Source organism: Tamandua tetradactyla, chromosome 8 (genome assembly GCF_023851605.1).
Source record: "Tamandua tetradactyla isolate mTamTet1 chromosome 8, mTamTet1.pri, whole genome shotgun sequence".
Lineage (NCBI taxonomy): Eukaryota > Metazoa > Chordata > Mammalia > Pilosa > Myrmecophagidae > Tamandua > Tamandua tetradactyla.
In genome coordinates, this window is record NC_135334.1 from 67,084,853 (window position 1) to 67,103,285 (window position 18,433).

An 18,433-nucleotide genomic window follows, 5' to 3' on the forward strand; every position below is an offset into this window, starting at 1 on the left:
TGAAGTGCTCGGTGACTTGCAGAGAAGAACAATTGTCAGTTTATTTTAAAAAAAAAACTACGGTGTTTTGGAAATGCTTTTGTAATATTTTCAGTTCATGTTTTTAAGACATCATTTGAGTTTGAACAATTAAGTTGCATAAATGTTTTGTTCCAATAGGAGGACTAAATCTAAAAGTATAAAGCAGAAACCTAGACTTTCTGATTTCCTAATATCTAGAAGTTATGCTTCAGAGTTTTATGATTTTCTCCATTGTCAAATATTTTAACATGCCCAATAACAAAAGTCATCTCTCAAGAAGCTTCAAGTGGAAATATATATTATATTAAGTCTTTCCTGTTTTATGACCTTCATGTAATTAAACTTTTTCTGATTTTTAGAGGATCAAAAGGAAAGTGAAAAAATGAAAGTTGAAGAGCAGCCAGTAGATTTGGAAAATCTTTCTTCACCCAGTGTTCTAGAAGAAACTACTGTGAAAATGGAAAAAGAAGATGTGAAACTGCCAGTCATAATGAAGATAGAAAAACCTTTGCCAGAATGTGAGGGAAAAAAGATCATCAAAGAAGAAAACGATTCCTTCAAGGAAAATGTCAAACCTGTTAAGGTTGAACTGAAGGAATCTAGAGTAGACCCTAAAGATACCAAAGGCAACATAGAAAAGCTTGTGTCACAGGAGCCTGAGAGACTAGAGTTTGGTGTCAGTGTTAAGTCTTCTCAAGAAATTACTGAAAAATCTACTGAAGAAACCGAGAAACTTAAAAATGACCAGCAAGCCAAAATACCACTAAAAAAACGAGAAATTAAACTGAGTGATGATTTTGATAGTCCACTAAAAGGGCCTTTGTGTAAATCAATTACTCCAACAAAAGAGTTTTTGAAGGATGAAATAAAACAAGAAGAAGAGACTTGTAAAAGGATCTCTACAATCACTATTTTGGGCCTTGAAGGAAAGCAACTAGTAAATGGAGAAGTTGGTGATGAAAAATTAACTCCAAATTTTAAGACAGAAGAAATAGAGACAAGATTTTATGATACAAAGGAAGATAGCTGTAGCCCCTTTAAGGAAAAAAACGGTATCATGGAAGGAAATGGAGCAGAGTCCTTAAATTCTGTCATGACAAGTGTAAAAACAGGTGAGCATGAGAAGGAAGTAGTCCTGGTAGAGAAAGAAAGAGATAATTCAGTCTCAGAAACCCAAAATCAGAAAGGGCAGATAGAGGAATCTGATCCTTCACAAATGGAAACCTCTTTTGAAACTTCTGAGATGGCAAAACACCTCTCTTTAAAAACTGCTTTATCAATCACTGAATGCTGTACCATTAAAACTGAAGAGAGGTCTCCCAAATGTAAGAAGGATAAGCGTCCACCGCTCCTAGAATGTCTTGAAAAATTAGAGAAGTCGAAAAAGACTTTTCTTGAAAAAGACATGCAAAGATTGAGTCCAATACCAGAAGAACTTCCAAAGAATGCTCTAGAATCAGAAAAACCAGGCTCTCCCAAGGCAGCAGAAACTTTACCATCTAATGTGGCTAACCTATGTGAAAAAGTAGCCTTAGAAAAAGGACTGGTCGAATGTCAGAGCGCAAGTTCCACTGAAGGTCAGTTTTTGGAAAGAACGGATTCAGAAACTCTAAAAGAGGATGCTGAGTCCATGAAAGTGGAAATGGATAGTCTGGACAATGTTCACTCCTCTGGCAGAGAGGATCTTTCTGAGACAAAGGGTTCTGTGCAGAAAAGCAAATTTAAATATAAGTTGATTCCTGAAGAAGAAAGCACTGCTTCAGAAAATGCAGAGATAACCTCTGAAAGGCAGAAAGAGGGTATCAAATTAACAATTAGGATATCCAGTCGGAAGAAGAAGCCAGATACTCCATCAAAAACTATAGAACCAGAAACAAAGCAAGAGAAGACAGAGAAGGAAGAAGACAAAGCAAATGTGGGTCGAACTTTGAGGAGATCCCCAAGAATATCTAGACCCACAGCTAAAGTGGCTGAGATCAGAGATCAGAAAGCTGAGAAAAAAAGAGGGGAAGGAGAAGATGAAGTGGAAGAAGAGTCAGCAGCTTTGGAAAAAACAGACAAAAAAGAAAATTTGAAAAAAACAGAGAAGGATACAAATTCTAAAGTAAGCAAGGTAAAAACTTTACTCTGAGTTTTATTTTCTAATTAGAAATATTTGTGAATTGTTTTTATAGTGCTTCATTTTGGCTAAAACATAGTCATTCAAAAATAATTTTTAAAAAATCTTTCTATATCTAAGATCTTTTCTCAGTAATTATCCCTAGATATCAAATTTCAGACTGTATAGTCCTGTCATTTAGAAATTTTAGACTGTATAATCTTGTTATATATATATATACACACATACATACATACTTTTGTCATGTTTTAACTATATAGGAATATTTGCTCTTTATAAACTATTCAAGTAATACCCAAGCTGTAATCTAAAAAAATGAAAATATCCCATGAACATTATTAACAGTTTGGAGAACGTATCTTTCCAGTCCTTTTTCCGTTATGTACATGTGGATGTACATAAACACCCACTCATTAAAAAAATAAATTGGATCTGATATGACCATTTTCCTACAATTTTTTTACGCTTCACAATGTGTCTCTAAACTCTTTCCATGTCAGTAGATATAGTCTACCTTTGCTTATTAATGACCGCTTACTGTTCCATAATGTGGATGTACCTCAGTAGATTTAACCACTCCCTTATTGATTGACATTTAGGTTGTTTCCAATTTTTCACTATTACAGGAAATGCTGCATTGAAGATCCTTTTGGACATAAGTGAGTATTTCTTTAGAATAGACTCCTAGAATTGGAATTGCTGGGTCAAGGGGCATGTGTATTTTAAGTTTTGATAGCTATTGCCACATTGCCGTCCAGAAGGGCCCCATTGATGGACTCTCTATTTACCATTATATGGGAGTGCCAGTTTTCCACATTTTAATCATTACTCTTAGAAGCCAGAATTCTTTTTACACCCTTTTTATTTTAAGACTACAGGTCTTTGACTAGTCTATGGTAGTTTATTATAATTAAGTTTGCTATACTGAAATTATAATTACAAGTGCTGCTTTTGTTTTTTTAATTTATGTAAATGATTAGATTATTTTCATTGTAAGTGATCCTTTGTTCCCTGAACATATTGAAATTTTTCTTATTTACTTACTTTAAAAACTGTTTCATCTTTTTTCTTTTGGTAGAGACATTTTATCCTTTGCTGGGGACTTAGAGTAATGAACTGAAATATGCATCGAGAGATTTTGAAACCAGACAATAAAAAGCATTTTATAACTTTGTAAACTTATTCTCTGAATAATATATTTTTAAGTTTGTCAGGAATTTTATATGCAGTTCTAAACCATTTAAAATTTTTAAACTCCTTTCTAATATAGGTTTTAAATTTTGCATAACAGTATGTGAGACTGTTGTCAGTGCTCTGTTACAGAGTCTTTAAAATATACATGGCCTTTGACCCAGAATCCTCTTCGAGGAATTTATCCTAACCACAGAGGTATATGTAAAAATTTGCATTTACATGGATATACTCCATATGAAAGTGAAAAAAAATGGGAAACAACTACCTAAATGTCTAATGGGGGATTAGATAAATATAGCTATATGATGGCATATTATGCAGTCGTTTACAGTGATGGCAGAATATTTTATCACTAGGACAGGTATTTATAAAACAGAATGTTCATTATGATCCCATTAAAAAAATACATAGGAAAAAGAGTGGAAAGATATACCAAAATTTAATACTAGGTATATCTGGTGATGACCTTATAATGATTTTCATTTTCTTCGGTGTATTAATTAAATATTGAAAGTAGACATGTAGGACTTATGTAATCAAGAGAGGTTTTTCTACAAAAATAATTCTTACCTCAAATTATCCCCATTTTAAAATTTTGTACAAGGTGAAACCCAAAGGCAAAGTTCGATGGACTGGTTCTAGAACACGTGGCAGGTGGAAATATTCCAGCAATGATGAAAGTGAAGGGTCTGACAGCGATAAATCTTCCGCAGAAGAGGAAGAGGAAGAAGAAAAAGAAAGTGAAGAAGCCATCCCAGCAGATGATGATGAACCATGCAAAAAATGTGGCCTCCCAAACCATCCTGAACTAGTATGTACCTGACCTAAATGAACAATGTTCATATTACAGGCATACTGTAGTTGCCCAGAGCAACCTAACTCTTTTGCTTTTAATTGTGATTTGAATTTTTTAATGTTGCATATTTTGGTGTACTACAAAATAGCCATTAATTCTATTTCTCAAATAATAACTCATTTCAAGGGACATCAAGGATCAGGATCCTATTTTCATTCTACCTGGTTTATATATTAAATACCTACTTAGTAAGTGATCTCATCTCACAAATTGACAAATTTATTTAGTTTTATTTTGTTCTTTTTCATTAAATTTTTTTTCCTCTAAGTTACTTTATTTATATTTCTGAAATGACAGTGTTCAATAACTTAGGTCTGAGAGCCATATTACCTTCCAGTAAAAACATGTAAGTCAAGAAGTAATCTCAACAGGGTTTTAAACTTTAACAAGCAATTCTGAAAAAAAAAGAGAAATTATAAACCACATATGCAGAAGAATAGTAACATATTTACATAAAGTTTTCTTATATAGGAAGTACAGTCTTCAAAAGTGACCTAAATCAGGAAAGTCACTTCCTAATCTATGTGTCTTGCAATTCATAAATACTTTCTAAAGAATTATTGAAGAAACCTTCTTGTTATGTAACTATACTATTCTTTTTTTTCATCATCATGATCATTTCTTAGAACATTTACATCAATTCAGGAAAAGAAATAAAAAGAAAACAAAAAAATTCATACATACCATATTCCCCTTACACCTCCCTTTCATTGATCACTAGCATTTCAATCTACTCAATTTATTTTAACATTTATTCCCCATTATTTATTCATTTTTAATCCATATGTTTTACTCATCTGTCGATAAGGTAGATAAAAGAAGCGTCAGACACAAGATTTCCAAATCACACAGTCACACCGCAAAAGCTGTATCATTATACAATCTTCTTCAAAAACATGGCTACTGGAACACAGTGCTACATTTTTGCACAGTTCCTCCCAGCTTGTCCATTACACATTAACTAAAAAGGTGGTATCTATTTAATGCATAAGAATAACCTCCAAGATAACCTCTCGACTCTGTTTGGAATCTCTCAGCCATTGACACTTTATTTTGTCTCATTTCGCTCTTCGCCCTTTTGGTTGAGAAGGTTTTCTCAATCCCTTGATGCTGAGTCCCAGTTCATTCTAGGATTTCTGTCTCACGTTGCCAGAAAGGTCCACACCCCTGGGAGTCATGTCCCACTTAGAGATGGGGAGGGCAGTGAGTTTGCTTGTCGTGTTAGCTGAGAGAGAGGGGCCACATCTGAGCAACAAAAGAGGTTCTCTTGGGGGTGACTCTTAAGCCTAATTTTAAGTAGGCTTAGCATATCCTTTGCAGGGTCAAGTTTCATATGAACAAACCCCAAGATTGGGGGGCTCAGCCTATTGCTTTGGTTGTCCCCACTGCTTTTTAGAATATCAAGAATTCTCTACTTGAGGAAGTTGAATTTTCCCCCTTTCTCACCATTCTCCCGAGGGGACTTTTTATTCGCTGTTCAAATCACTCTGTGATTTATTGGGGTATCACTCTGGACAAACCTACAAAATCTCATGCCCTACTCAAGGTTCCATGTACTATGGTGTTCAGTTAAGCTATATCCACATAAGTTATATTAGGAAATGCACTAGTCAAAACATAAATTTTGTACCAAATATTTCTTGCTTAATCTCATTCATAAGTTAAAGTTTTAAAATATGAATTACCATCTACTTTCAATACCCTGCAGTACTGACATTCCTTTGTTCTTCCTCCTGCAAAAACATTTTTAAATTTGTACATCTAATCGCTATCATTATACACTTTAGGCATTCCTAGATTATACCATCTCAGTCTTTATCATCTATCTTTCCTTTTGATTTCATTTGTGCTCCCAGGCCTCATCCCTTCATTTAGTGTTCTAACATTATTATATTACATATACTGTTCTTTTGAATAGATTTTTCTTTAAAGGTAAGCTCCAAGTATTAAATAGAAAGAAATGTAAAGAAAGGTGCTTCCACATGGGGTAAAATTGGATGGGACAGAAACTTTTGAAATCCTTTGAAGTTTGGACATTTCCTGTGAAGTAGTTCTCCAGGATCTGTTTTCCCAGAAAGCAGTTTAGTGTAATGGGAAAAGCAAAGAGCAAAACAGATTTGAATTCAGCTCCTGGTTCTACCACTTCTTTTTTTTTTTTTCGCATGGGCAGGCACTGGGAATCAAAGCCAGGTTTCTGGCATGGCAGGTGGGAACTCTGCCTGCTGAGTCACTGTGGCCCGCCGTCTGCCACTTCTTAATGATGTGTTCTCTATACCTTGATTTTCTCAGTTGTAAAATGGTGATAATAGCACATACTTCTTTGCCGGTTGTTTTTGACAACTTCTGTAAAGCTGCCTTGTTCTGTTCCTGATATCTGTGGTTGCTAGATTAAAGTTAATTCAGGTTTACATGTCCATTTCTTCCGTATTAAAATCATAACTGAAAACTGGATTCATCAGTGAAGGTTATCATCTCCCAGTAGTTCAAGTAAGGTGGAAACCCTTTGGATTAGATTATTTCCGTAATGATGTGGTCTGTCCAGTTGTGGGTGTGGCCTTTTGGTTAGATGAAGATGCTACTCCACCAATTCAAGGCGAGTCTTGATTATTTTACTGGAGTCTTTTAGAAAGGGAAACATTTTAGAGGAACCTCGGGAGCACACAGTTGGAGAACAGTTGCTTCAGAGCTAACAGAGAGGCACAGATGTTTGGAGATGCTTGGAGTGCTGACAGAAAAAGCAGATGCCTTGAATCAGGCAGAGTCCAACAGACATCACTATGTGCCTTCTTATGAGATGCTAAACAAGCCAGAACCCAGAGTTGTTTCCCAAAGGAACTAAGTGAAGGCCCATTAACACTTAGATAGGAAACCACTGGCATCAAAAGCTGGAAACAACAGAACTGGGAACAAGGACCAGCAGGAGCCAGCCACGTGCCTTCCCAGATCCATCTTTCTTGAGCCAAGGTATCTTTCTCTGGATGCCTTAATTAGGACATATTTATGGCCTTTGAACTATAAACTTGTAACTTACTAAATTCTCTTTTTAAAAAGCCGTTCCATTTCTAGCATATTGCTTTCCGGCAGCATTAGCAAACCAATGCATCTTCTTTTCTTACCATTTGCTGATGTTGCTTTCAACAGAGAATAAATTTTAACTGAGGCAGCAATAGCTGTTAGTGACAAAGAGGCATGAGGAAATGAGAAGTAAAATGGGAAAAGGGGAAAATTCCATCCTTCTTTGCGCACCCACAGGATTTTTTATTAGATTATTTTAATAATGCTCTGAAAATCCCATTGCTGATCACTGTACCAATGAAAATGACTTTGGAAACTGAAGTTCTCAAAAGTGGTGGGTTTTATATGCCAAGAGTTTGAGAATAATCCTTACATCAGTTTATCAAGCAGCTATTATATCTTATGTGGTGGAGATAAGATGCTGAACTAGAATGTCATGTCCCTTGCCTTCACTGAGCTTATAGCAAAAAAGCAATATATTTCATAAATTAATGTAGAACTGCAAGAAAGTTTACAGAAACTTTAATCAGAATAAATGGATGATTGACTGTAGCTTGGAAATCTGAGAATTCTTGCATGGTAGTATTTATTTTAATGGGATTTTGCCATTTTTGTGGAGTATAGACAAACAGTTTCAAAAATAAATTGAGCTCGCTGTGCCTGGGGTCCAGGACCCAGTGCTGTGGCTGTGTGGCCATCAGGACCCTGACCAGATTCACATCCCACAGAACTGTGGCCTACACCAAGCGCATTTTCATTACCATCTGGCTAAATGGCCTGGTGGACAGAATCATCAAGCACTTTGAGCAGAGGGTATTCAGCCTCGTGGCCATGAAGTTCCTTTGGGCCTCTGATGACGATGTAAAGCAGCACTGCATTGACCTGAAAGACTGCCCAGTCTTCACAGGGTTGGTCAAGTACATAAATTCAGGGCTGGTTGTGGGCATGGTCTGGCAGAGGTTGAATGTAGTAAAGACAAGCCAAATGATGCTTTTGGGGAGATGAATCCAGTGGGTTCTAAGCCAGTCACCATGCATGGGGCTTTCTGTATTTATCAGGAACATCATTCATGCCCAGAGATTCAGAAAACAGTACTGAAAAAGATATCAGTTTATGGTTTAAGGCCAAACAATTGGTTGCCTGTGCTCACTACTGGGTCTATGAATGAGAGGTAAACAAAGCAATGATCTCCTCCCCTTTAGTAATGCTTGATGTGTCCCTGAACATAGCTCTTCATTACACAGTCATAGAACCAATAAGATTGAACATGCTTTTCTAAAGTGTATTTACCAATAAGTGGTCTGAGAGCTGGATTGGTAGGTGATAAAATAAAGTGTAAACGTTTACTTGTAATTTTGTTATTTGAAACTTAGGTTAGATTTTACCATAGAAATGATGTGATAAATGGAATTATATTACCAAGTTAGTCCACGTGTGCCTATGTAATCAATCATGTAACTGAAGTATAACACTAATATAACTTAGTTCTGAGTATTGAGAATGAGTGGTGATGTACTCTGGAGAGGAGAGAAAAGGGCATTTTCAACCTTTAAACCACCCCCACCGTGCTACAGGTTAGTAATTCTGAAACTACTATATATGTATCTAGAGTTGAACAAATAAATAAATTTCAGATAATAGTAGTCATGTTTCTAACTCTTAGTGGAAAGAAATTACAAATAAGCAAGGCCAAAGGCTAGAATGAACCCTGTGATATGGGATTAAAGTTGGAGATGTCAATATGAATTTATTCTTATTTTAATAAAGAAATACAAATACTTGTGTATGTATGGGTGGCTCTACATCTCCTAGCTCTGTCCTCTGAGACAGCTTAGATGCATTTATGGCCAGTAGCAATGAACACATCTCACACCCAGATCTTGGTTTCTAAATTCCATTCTCCAGTAGAGGAACTAGGGCATCTTAAAGAAATGGCAAACTCCTGGACTTGAGAAGGGAAAATATAAGATAAACCTGGAGCATCTTGTTGTGCCAGGAAGTCAAGAAGTGCTTTTTATTAAAAAAAAAAATTGTGCAGACAAGTCCTAAGGACACAGAAACCAACCTGAAATAGCTCTCAATGTCCATAGCTGGAACAATTTGTGCAACAAACTAAATGATCATAGTTTTGGATTATAACATGAAGAATAAAATTAACCATTGCTTATAGTGCTATATATAAATAATTGAATAATTAATAAAAAGGGGAGAAAGAACGGTTTTCTTTAGAGAAAAACTCCAAATACCAAATATGAAAGGAATTAGAAAAATAGAAATTACCATTAGAACAGCACAGTAATAATTGTTGTAAGCAGCATCCACTGATGAATGCTAAAATTAACCGGTGAGCTTTCAGGAGGAAAAAAGTTATTTGCATAGCTTCAAGGTACCCTACCTCAAAATATTTATTAATGGTGATTTGTACATATATTCCAATTTTTTGATATTTTTCCCTTACCATTTCTAAATGAGGATAGAGTATGAAAAGTGAAAAGTAGAAATATACAGGGCTGAAAACTGGTAGTCATCAATGTAACCAAGTGATCAAGGTTGTTCTAGTTTGCTAGCTGCCAGAATGCAACACACCAGAGACAGATTGTCTTTTAATAAACGGGGATTTATATTTATATGGTTCTTCAGAGGAAAGGCAGCTAACTTTCAAATGAAGTTCTTTCTTACCTGGGAAGGCACAGGGTGATCTCTGCTGGCCTTCTCTCCAGGCCTCTGGGTTCCACCAACTTTCCCCCCGTGGTGATTTCTTTCTGCATCTCCAAAGGCCTGGGCTGAGCTGCGAGTGCTGAGATGAAGTATGCTGAGCTGTTTGGGCTGTACTACATTGAGCTCTCTCATTTAAGCACCAGCCAATTAAATCAGACACCATTTATTACAGCAGGCATGCCTCTTAGCTGACTGCAGATGTCATGAGCAACAGATGAGGTTCACACACCATTGGCTCATGTCCACAGCAACAGAACTAGGTAACTTCACCTGGCCAAATTGACAATTGAATCTATCACAAAGGTTAATATCACCAATAATAAGTCATGTTGATATCATGTACTTTTCATATGATGCAGTGAGGAGGGCATTTCACTTCTGGTATTTTTCTCCAAAACCGATAATCCCAGTTTAATCATAAGAAAATATCAGACAAACCCAAATGGAGGAGATTCTACAAAATATATGGCCAGTGCTCTTCAAACTATCAAAATCATTAAAAACAAGGAAAGATTAAGAAACTTAAAAATCAGAGGAGAGTAGGGAGACATGATCAAATGCAGTGTGGTATCCTGGATTGGATCCTGGAATTAGGAAGAGGGCATTAGTGGGGAAAGTTGGAAAATTTGAATCAGATCTGTAGTTTATAGTACTATACCAAAATTAATTTCTTAGTTTTGATATATGTACCATGATTCTATAAGATGTTAACATTAGTCTTGTACAATCTGCATTTCTTCTCTATATCTAAAATTATTTCAAAATAAAAAGGGTTTTATACATTAAAAAATCCTTTGTCTCACAATATAATGTTTTGAAATTTCTTAAAGTAGAATAAATTTAAATATTTAAAAGCCAAAAATTTAAAATATCTAAGCTCTATATTTACTTCAAGGCTTATACACACACACACTCAAGAAAACATTCTGTGCACCATTTTAAGTAACAGCAAAATGCTACTTTAAAACTAATTGCTGTTATCCTTTGTATTGGAACCTGGTAGTCCTGACTACAGTTCCATTCCCTTTATACCTCAGTCCCTTCCTTATTTGAATCAACATGATAAAAGGAACATGAGTATTTCTTACAGATAGGCAATTGAAATACTATTTAAAGTAAAATTGTATTTTTAAAATTCTGTGTTACGGTAGGTTATAATATATAAGCTGTAAAACTCTTTTCTAAAGAGTATGTTCTTATATCCCTAATGGTATACTATAAATGATTCTAATTCTGTCTCAGGAAGGGCTTGCTGGTTTTCACAAAATTTTGAAGCTTCACATTTTCTTAGTTTGAGTGTATGTTTTTAATTTTTTTAAATGGCATGACATCCTTTATTATCAGTTTTTATCAGTTTTTATATAGTGTCTTTCTGTGTAATAGGAATTACTGAAATATCCTTATTTTAACCTGAGTCATTGAATTTTAGTGATAGAGTTGGGTTGACATTAATCTGTTGTTTATTTTCAGATTCTTCTGTGTGATTCTTGTGATAGTGGATACCACACTGCCTGCCTCCGTCCTCCTCTGATGATCATCCCCGATGGAGAATGGTTTTGCCCCCCTTGCCAACATGTATGATCCAACAGCTCATCTCTGTTTTTCTTGACCGAGTTGTCCTTGATTTCATACTCATATTAATAATACTTCTTGGCAGTGACAAACATCTTCAAAGCAATTTGTAAATGGTGTTTACCTCTTGCTTAGATAGCTGTAGAAATAGAGACTAGAAAGAGTTGCCTTTTTAAAAATATATATTTTTATTTTCAATCCTTAACAAACAAACATACAAACATTCTTGACATACATTCTATACATGGTTTATAATCAGTGGCTCATAATATCATCACATAGTTGTGTATTCATCACCATGATCATTTTTTTGAGCATTTGCATCTCTCCACCAAAAGAAAAAACATACACACCATACCCCTTACCCTTCCCTATCTTTGACCACTGGTATTTCAATCTACTCAATTTACTTTAACCTTTGTTCCCCCTTTTATTTATTTTTTATCCATATTTTTTACTTAGCTGTCCATACCCTAGACAAAAGAAGCATCAGACAAATGGTTTTCACAATCACACAGTCACATTGTCAAAGGTAATATCATTATACACTCATCTTCAAGAAACATGGCTACTGGAACACAGCTCCACAATTTCTGGTACTTCCCTCTAGCTATTCCAGTACACCATAAACGGGAATATCTATATAATGTATAAGAATAATCTCCAGGATAACCTCTCAACTCTGTTTGAACTCTGAGCCACTGACACTTCATTTTGTCTCATTTCTCTCTTCCCCCTTTTCGTCAAAAAGCTTTTCCCAATCCCTTGATGCTGAGTTCCAGAAGAGCTGCCTTTTAGTATTTTTAGGTCTTTTGTTTTTTTCCAAAGCAATTCTCAAAACCCTTCTAAGATTTGCAAAACTATAATGTCTAGTTTATTTTTTGTTGCATTTGTTATAAACACAAACAGACCTAAATTTATATACAAAGGAAGATATAAGTTTCTTCCTGTTGTTTATTTCCTTGTTTCATCCTCTTTTTTCATTTCTATATGGCTTCTTTTTGTCAGCACTTTTATAAATAGTATTATCCAAGTTAGGAGAAACATGGTTTATATTTCCCTTATATCATAAATTAGCTCAGTTTTTTTGAAAGCTAAAGAACAGGATGCCAGTTGAGAAATCTTCACACACACACACTGTCCATACGTGGTATACAATCAGTGGCTCACAATATCGTCACATAGTTGTGTATTTATCGCCATGATTATTTTTAAAACATTTGCATCGTTCCAGAAAAAGAAATAAAAAGAAAAAAATTTGTACATCCCATGCTGCTTTATACCTCCCTCTCTTTGAAGAAGTAGTATTTCAGTCTACCCAATTTTTATTTTTACCTTTTTTATTGTATACTATAACGTATATACAAAGCAAGAAATAAAAAAGCAATAGTTTTCAAAGCACTCTTCAACAAATAGTTACAGGACAGATCCCAGAGTTTGTCCCTACCACACGATCTTGTCAGATATTTTCCTTCTAGATGCTCCAGAATACAGGAGGCTAGAAGCCTTAAATATTTTTTTATCATCATAATCGACTTCTTTTCCTACTTTTTTTTGTGAAAAATAACGTATATACAAAAAGCAATAAATTTCAAAGCACAGCACCACAATTAGTTGTAGAACATATTTCAGAGTTTGATGTGGGTTACAGTTCTGCTATTTTAGGTTTTTACTTCTAGCTGCTTTAAGATATTGGAGACAAAAGAGATATGAATTTAATGATTCAGCATTCATATTTTTAAAATCCTTTCTTCACTGTATAACTCCATCACATTTGATCTTTCTATCCCTCTCTTTAGGGGTGTTTGGGCTATGGCCATTCTAAATTTTTGATATTCAAAGGGTCTGTCACTAATATGGGATAGAGAGATGGAAGTATCTGATGTTCTGGAGAGGCTGGGCCCCCTATGTTTCAAGACTTTTCTGGATCAGGGACCCATCTGGAATTTGAAGGTTTCTGGAAATTTACTCTAGTGCATGGAACCTTTGTGGAATCTTATTTATTGTCCTAGGTGTTCTTTATGATTGACTGGAATGGTCCTTGTTGGGGGTTGGCAGGTTATGATAGCTTACAAGGTCTAACTGAAGCTTGTGTAAGACCTCCAGAGTTGCCTCTCAACTCTATTTGAACTCTCTGCCACTGATACTTTGTTAGTTACACTTCTTTTTTCCCTATTTGGTCAGGATGGAATTGTTGATCCCACGGTGCCAGGGCCTGATTCATCCTTGGGAGTCATCTCCCACGTCGCCAGGGAGAATTTCACCCCTGGATGTCATGTTCCATGTAGCGAGGAGGGCAGTGATTTCACTTTCAGAGTTGGGCTTAGAGTGAGGCCACATTTGAGCAACAAAAGAGGTCCTCCAGAAGTAACTCTTAGGCATACCTGTAGGTAGTCTAAGCTTCTCCACTACCTACATAAGCTTCATAAAAGTAAACCTTAGGATTGAGGGCATGGCCTATTGATTTGGGTGTCCCTAAAGTTTGACACGGTATCAGGGGATTCCCTGATACCGTGGTTTAATAGTTCCAGGTTTAATAGTTCCATATTCTTTCTCCCATCCCTCAAGGGACTTTGCAAATACTTTTTGATTATCTGTTTATATAGTACTCTAGGATGTATTCAGTCATTACAATTATCTATACAGTATTTAAGAACCTGTTTCGTATTCTGTGCTCCCTGTGTTTCAGTTGTTCAAATGAGCTATACAGATATGTTGAGTTCAGTTATGTGCTACAGAAAATTTCAGTTCCAGACCAAACAAACCTTTCTTCCTTTGGTTCTCAAAGAGTATAGACTCTGTCTTCCTTACCCCTGTGTTCTAAATTACTTTAACCCCAACCTGATCAGCTTTGTTGTTACCTCTAAATATCAGGTAATGTAAAACAGCCTCTCGAAATCCAGAAATAATAATCATCACTCCAGTAGTTAATGTGTCTGCTCTAAAAGCTTAGAATCTAGGCCCCTGTTTTCTTATAAGCATTTTCTAAAGGTGACCATACCATTGTTGTTCTTTTGTTCCTGGCTTATTTTTCCTCACCAATTGTCCCACATGTTCATTCATATTGTTGCATGCCACTCGACTTTATTCCTTTTTGTAGCCGCACAACTCATTCTAAGTATATACCATCGTTTGCCAATCAATCTACTTCTCAGTCAGTGCATCCTTCAGCCACCTGCTTTCATCAGGTATCATGTATAGTGCCCAAAGTCCACAGTTCAGCATTGTCAATTTTAGGTAATATCATTGTTCCTAAGAGAAAGAAAACCAATAAACACACTCCCCCAAATAGGAAATCTAAACCTCCTCCCTCTATTACTTATCTCTGCTGATGCTGTTGTAGTGCTGATGTTTTTCCTTTGAACATAGCCCATAGCATGCAACAGCAGTTTTACCCTGTACCCTGGACTTAAACACTCTTTGTACATGAATCATATCTTTGAAGTAATTCTTGCAAGAACTAATTCGTATTTCTAATGTTAATCAGTGTGACATATATGTCTGTACACCTCTTTTCAATCTTGTTCTTCTTCTATATGGTAATATTACTTATAGACCCACTAGAGAACCACCTTCATTTCTGTTCCCTTACATTGGATTTCAACCCTATTAGCTAACCATTCACCCGTCTGTAGCATCTATGTATCTCTAAGTCCCCTCTATTCTGTGTTTAAGCTTCTGATTATACCTTTATGCTGGTCATGCAAGTCGAATCATATAGTATCTATCCTTTTATGTCTGGCTTATGTCACTCACCGTTAACATCCTCAAGCCTCATCCATCTTGTCATGTACTTCAGGATGTCGTTTTTCCTCACTGCTGCATAATATTCCATCGTATGTACATACCACATTTTGTTGATCCACGCATCTGTTGATGGGCATTTGGTTTCTTTCCATCTTTTTGCGATTGTGAATAATGCTTCTAATGCTTCTATGTACACCGGTGTGAAAATGTCTGTTTGTGTCTCTGCTTTCTAGTCTTTTGAATATATTGCCAGTATACTGGGATTACCTAATCATATGGAGACCCTATATTTAATCTCTGGTAGATCCATTACATTACTCTCTGGAGTGGCTGCCCATTCTACTACTCTACCAACATTGACTAGGTATACTTCTCTCTCCGCATTTTCTCTAGCACTTGTATCTTTTTGTTTATTCATTTATATTAAGTCTGAGGATTTTGTTGAGACATACTCATATAGCATATATTCTACCTTAATAAATAATCAGTGTTTCACAGTATCCTCACTTAGTTGTATAATCATCACTTTCAATTTTAGACTATTTCCATTGCTCCAAAGAGAAAAAATAAGACACACCCACACCAAAGAAAAATCCCAAACTCCCTGCAACTCTTGTTCCCCTCCAATTACTTAACTCCCAGTATTTTTGTGGTATTAGTGATGTACTCTTGTTAAATATAGGCCAGAGCATGCAATAAATAGTTATTCATATATACCTTTCAGTTATTAACTCTTTGTATTAGTGTCATACCTTTGCAGTAGTTCTGTAAAGGAACTTTACGTTTCTAATGCATGGCTCTAAGCAGCCCCTTTTAATCATATTCATCTTCAATATAGCACTATAACTTAAAAACTGCCATCACCTCTATCCATTCCCATACTTTTAAGTTCAACCTTGTTAACTAGTCTGTACATATTAGGTAACTGTTCCTCCTTCTCTAGCTTCTGTCTAGCTCTAGGTACCCTATATCCTACATTTTAAGACTTTGAGCTTACATTGTCCATGGAGTTCATATTAGTGAAATCATATAGTATCTATCCTTTTGTCTGGTTTATTTTGCTCAGCAATAATCTTCTAGGTTCATCCATGTTGTCACATGTTTCAGGACCTTGTTTCTTATTACTGCATAATATACCATCATTTGTGTAAACCACAGTTTACTTATCCACTCTTCTGTTGGCGAACACTTTTGGGCAATTGAATATAATGCTTCTACGAACATCAGTGTGCAAATGTCTGTTCTTGGCACTGCTTTCAGCTCTTCTAGGTATATATGGAGTTGTGTATCGCTAGATTGTAGGGCAACTCCATAGTTTTCTGAGGAACCTCCAAACTCTTCCACAGTGGTTGTACCATTTTACATTATACCAGCAGTGAATAAGTTCCGATTTCTCCATATCCTCTCCCACATTTGTAGTTTCCTGCTTGTTTAATAGCAGTCATTCTTGGAGATATCTCATTGTAGTTTTAAATTGCATTTCACTTATAGCTAATGAAGATGAACATTTTTTCATGTGCTTTTTAGTCATTTTTATTTCCTCTTCAGAAAAATGTCTGTATCTTTTGCCCATTTTATAATTGGGTTGTTTGTTCTTTTATTGTATAATCTCTATATATACTGGATATCAAACCCTAATCAGATATATGGTTTCTCAATATGTTTTGCCATTGAGTTGGCTGCCTCTTTACCTTTTTGACAAAGTCCTTTGAGACATAGAAACATTTGATTTTGAAGAATTACATTTAAGTATTTTTTCTTTCTTCCATTGTTGTACCATTATTTTATTGTATATATAATGTTCTTTAAAAATTTCCTTGGATACTTTAAGATTACAGTTGCATTAATATATATGTATGTTAAACCAAATGCTATTTTAAACATTCCCAGCTGGATGGGCACAGAATGTGTTTTTTTGGTGAGGCTATAAGTTTCTCTTGTGTGTGCTTTATTTCAGCACCGTTTTGCCTGTCTTCATTTTAGTAAATCCTGAGGCACCTCTTTATTTAAACAGAAGGAAAATATCAGTGTTTTCTCACTGCCTGGCCCCTTCTTAGCTCTCATTGCAAAATACTCAAGAGCTTAACATGCAAGGAGTAAGTGATTGTGGAAAGATGTTTGATCAGAAGAAAAAATTAAACTCATCTTTATTGCTCCTTCAGAAACTGCTCTGTGAGAAATTGGAAGAACAGTTGCAGGATTTGGATGTTGCCTTAAAGAAGAAGGAGCGTGCTGAACGAAGGTATTGCAATATGTGTGTTAGTATTCACATGTGCTTCGGTATATGACAGCAGAATTGTCTTGCAATACAGAATTAATTCATCCATATTGGGGGGGGGGGTTGGTCTATACACCAAATCTGGCCCACTAGTTGGTTTTGTATGGCCCATGAATTAAAAATGGCTTTACAGTTTAAAAAAGTTGGAGGGAAAAATCAAAACAATACTATTTCATGGAAATTATATGGTATTTAAATTTCATTTTCCATAAAGACTGGAATGGAGCCATGCTCATTCATTTATTGTCTGTACCTGCTTTGGTTCTACAATGACAGAGTTAAATAGTTGCAAAAGCAACTGTTGGGCGGGCCGCGGTGGCTCAGCGGGCAAAGTGCTTGCCTGCTATGCCGGAGGACCTCGGTTCGATTCCCGGCCCCAGCCCATGTAACAAAAAACGGAAAAACAAAATACAATAAAACAAGAAAATGTTTAAAGATGTTTCCCTTTCTTCCTTCCTTCCTTCCTTCTATCCTTCCTTCCTTCTCTCTGTCTTTCCTTTAAAAAAAAAAAAAAAAAAAAAAAAAGCAACTGTTAATACCTACCAAGCCTAAAATGTTTATTATGTGTGCCTTTACAAGGAAAGTTTGCCAACCTGTAATCTAAAGTATTTATCGGAACCTACTCCGAATGCATACTGACCTAAGTGTTGTGGAGGTTTTGTATATATATATATATATATATATATCTACATATATGTGTGTGTGTGTGTGTGTGTGTGTACACATCTAAGTATTGTAGAGAATACAAAAAACCATAGGGACTGGTCACTGTTTAGTTAACCATATCATCTATTTGGTGAAATAAAGAGCATTTAAATGCTGAACTGTGTCCTCCTGTGCTCCTTGTCTTATGCCATTGCAATGTGGGCTAAAGTAATTAGAGAATATATCTTGGAGGAGGTTAGACTGGAAT

At 35.7% G+C, this 18,433-nt stretch overlaps 1 protein-coding gene across 3 annotated transcripts in view; it reads left to right on the forward strand.

Annotated features, from left to right (window-relative positions):
* RSF1 (remodeling and spacing factor 1) overlaps window positions 1-18,433 on the forward strand; it is a 185,183-nt gene that overhangs the window by 125,127 nt on the left and 41,623 nt on the right. For all 3 annotated transcript variants that reach the window (XM_077113472.1, XM_077113473.1, XM_077113474.1), the window contains 4 exons: window positions 381-2,134; window positions 3,939-4,145; window positions 11,394-11,498; window positions 17,405-17,484. In XM_077113472.1, coding sequence (XP_076969587.1) covers window positions 381-2,134; window positions 3,939-4,145; window positions 11,394-11,498; window positions 17,405-17,484 — 2,146 coding nt within the window. The remainder of the gene's footprint in view (window positions 1-380; window positions 2,135-3,938; window positions 4,146-11,393; window positions 11,499-17,404; window positions 17,485-18,433) is intronic.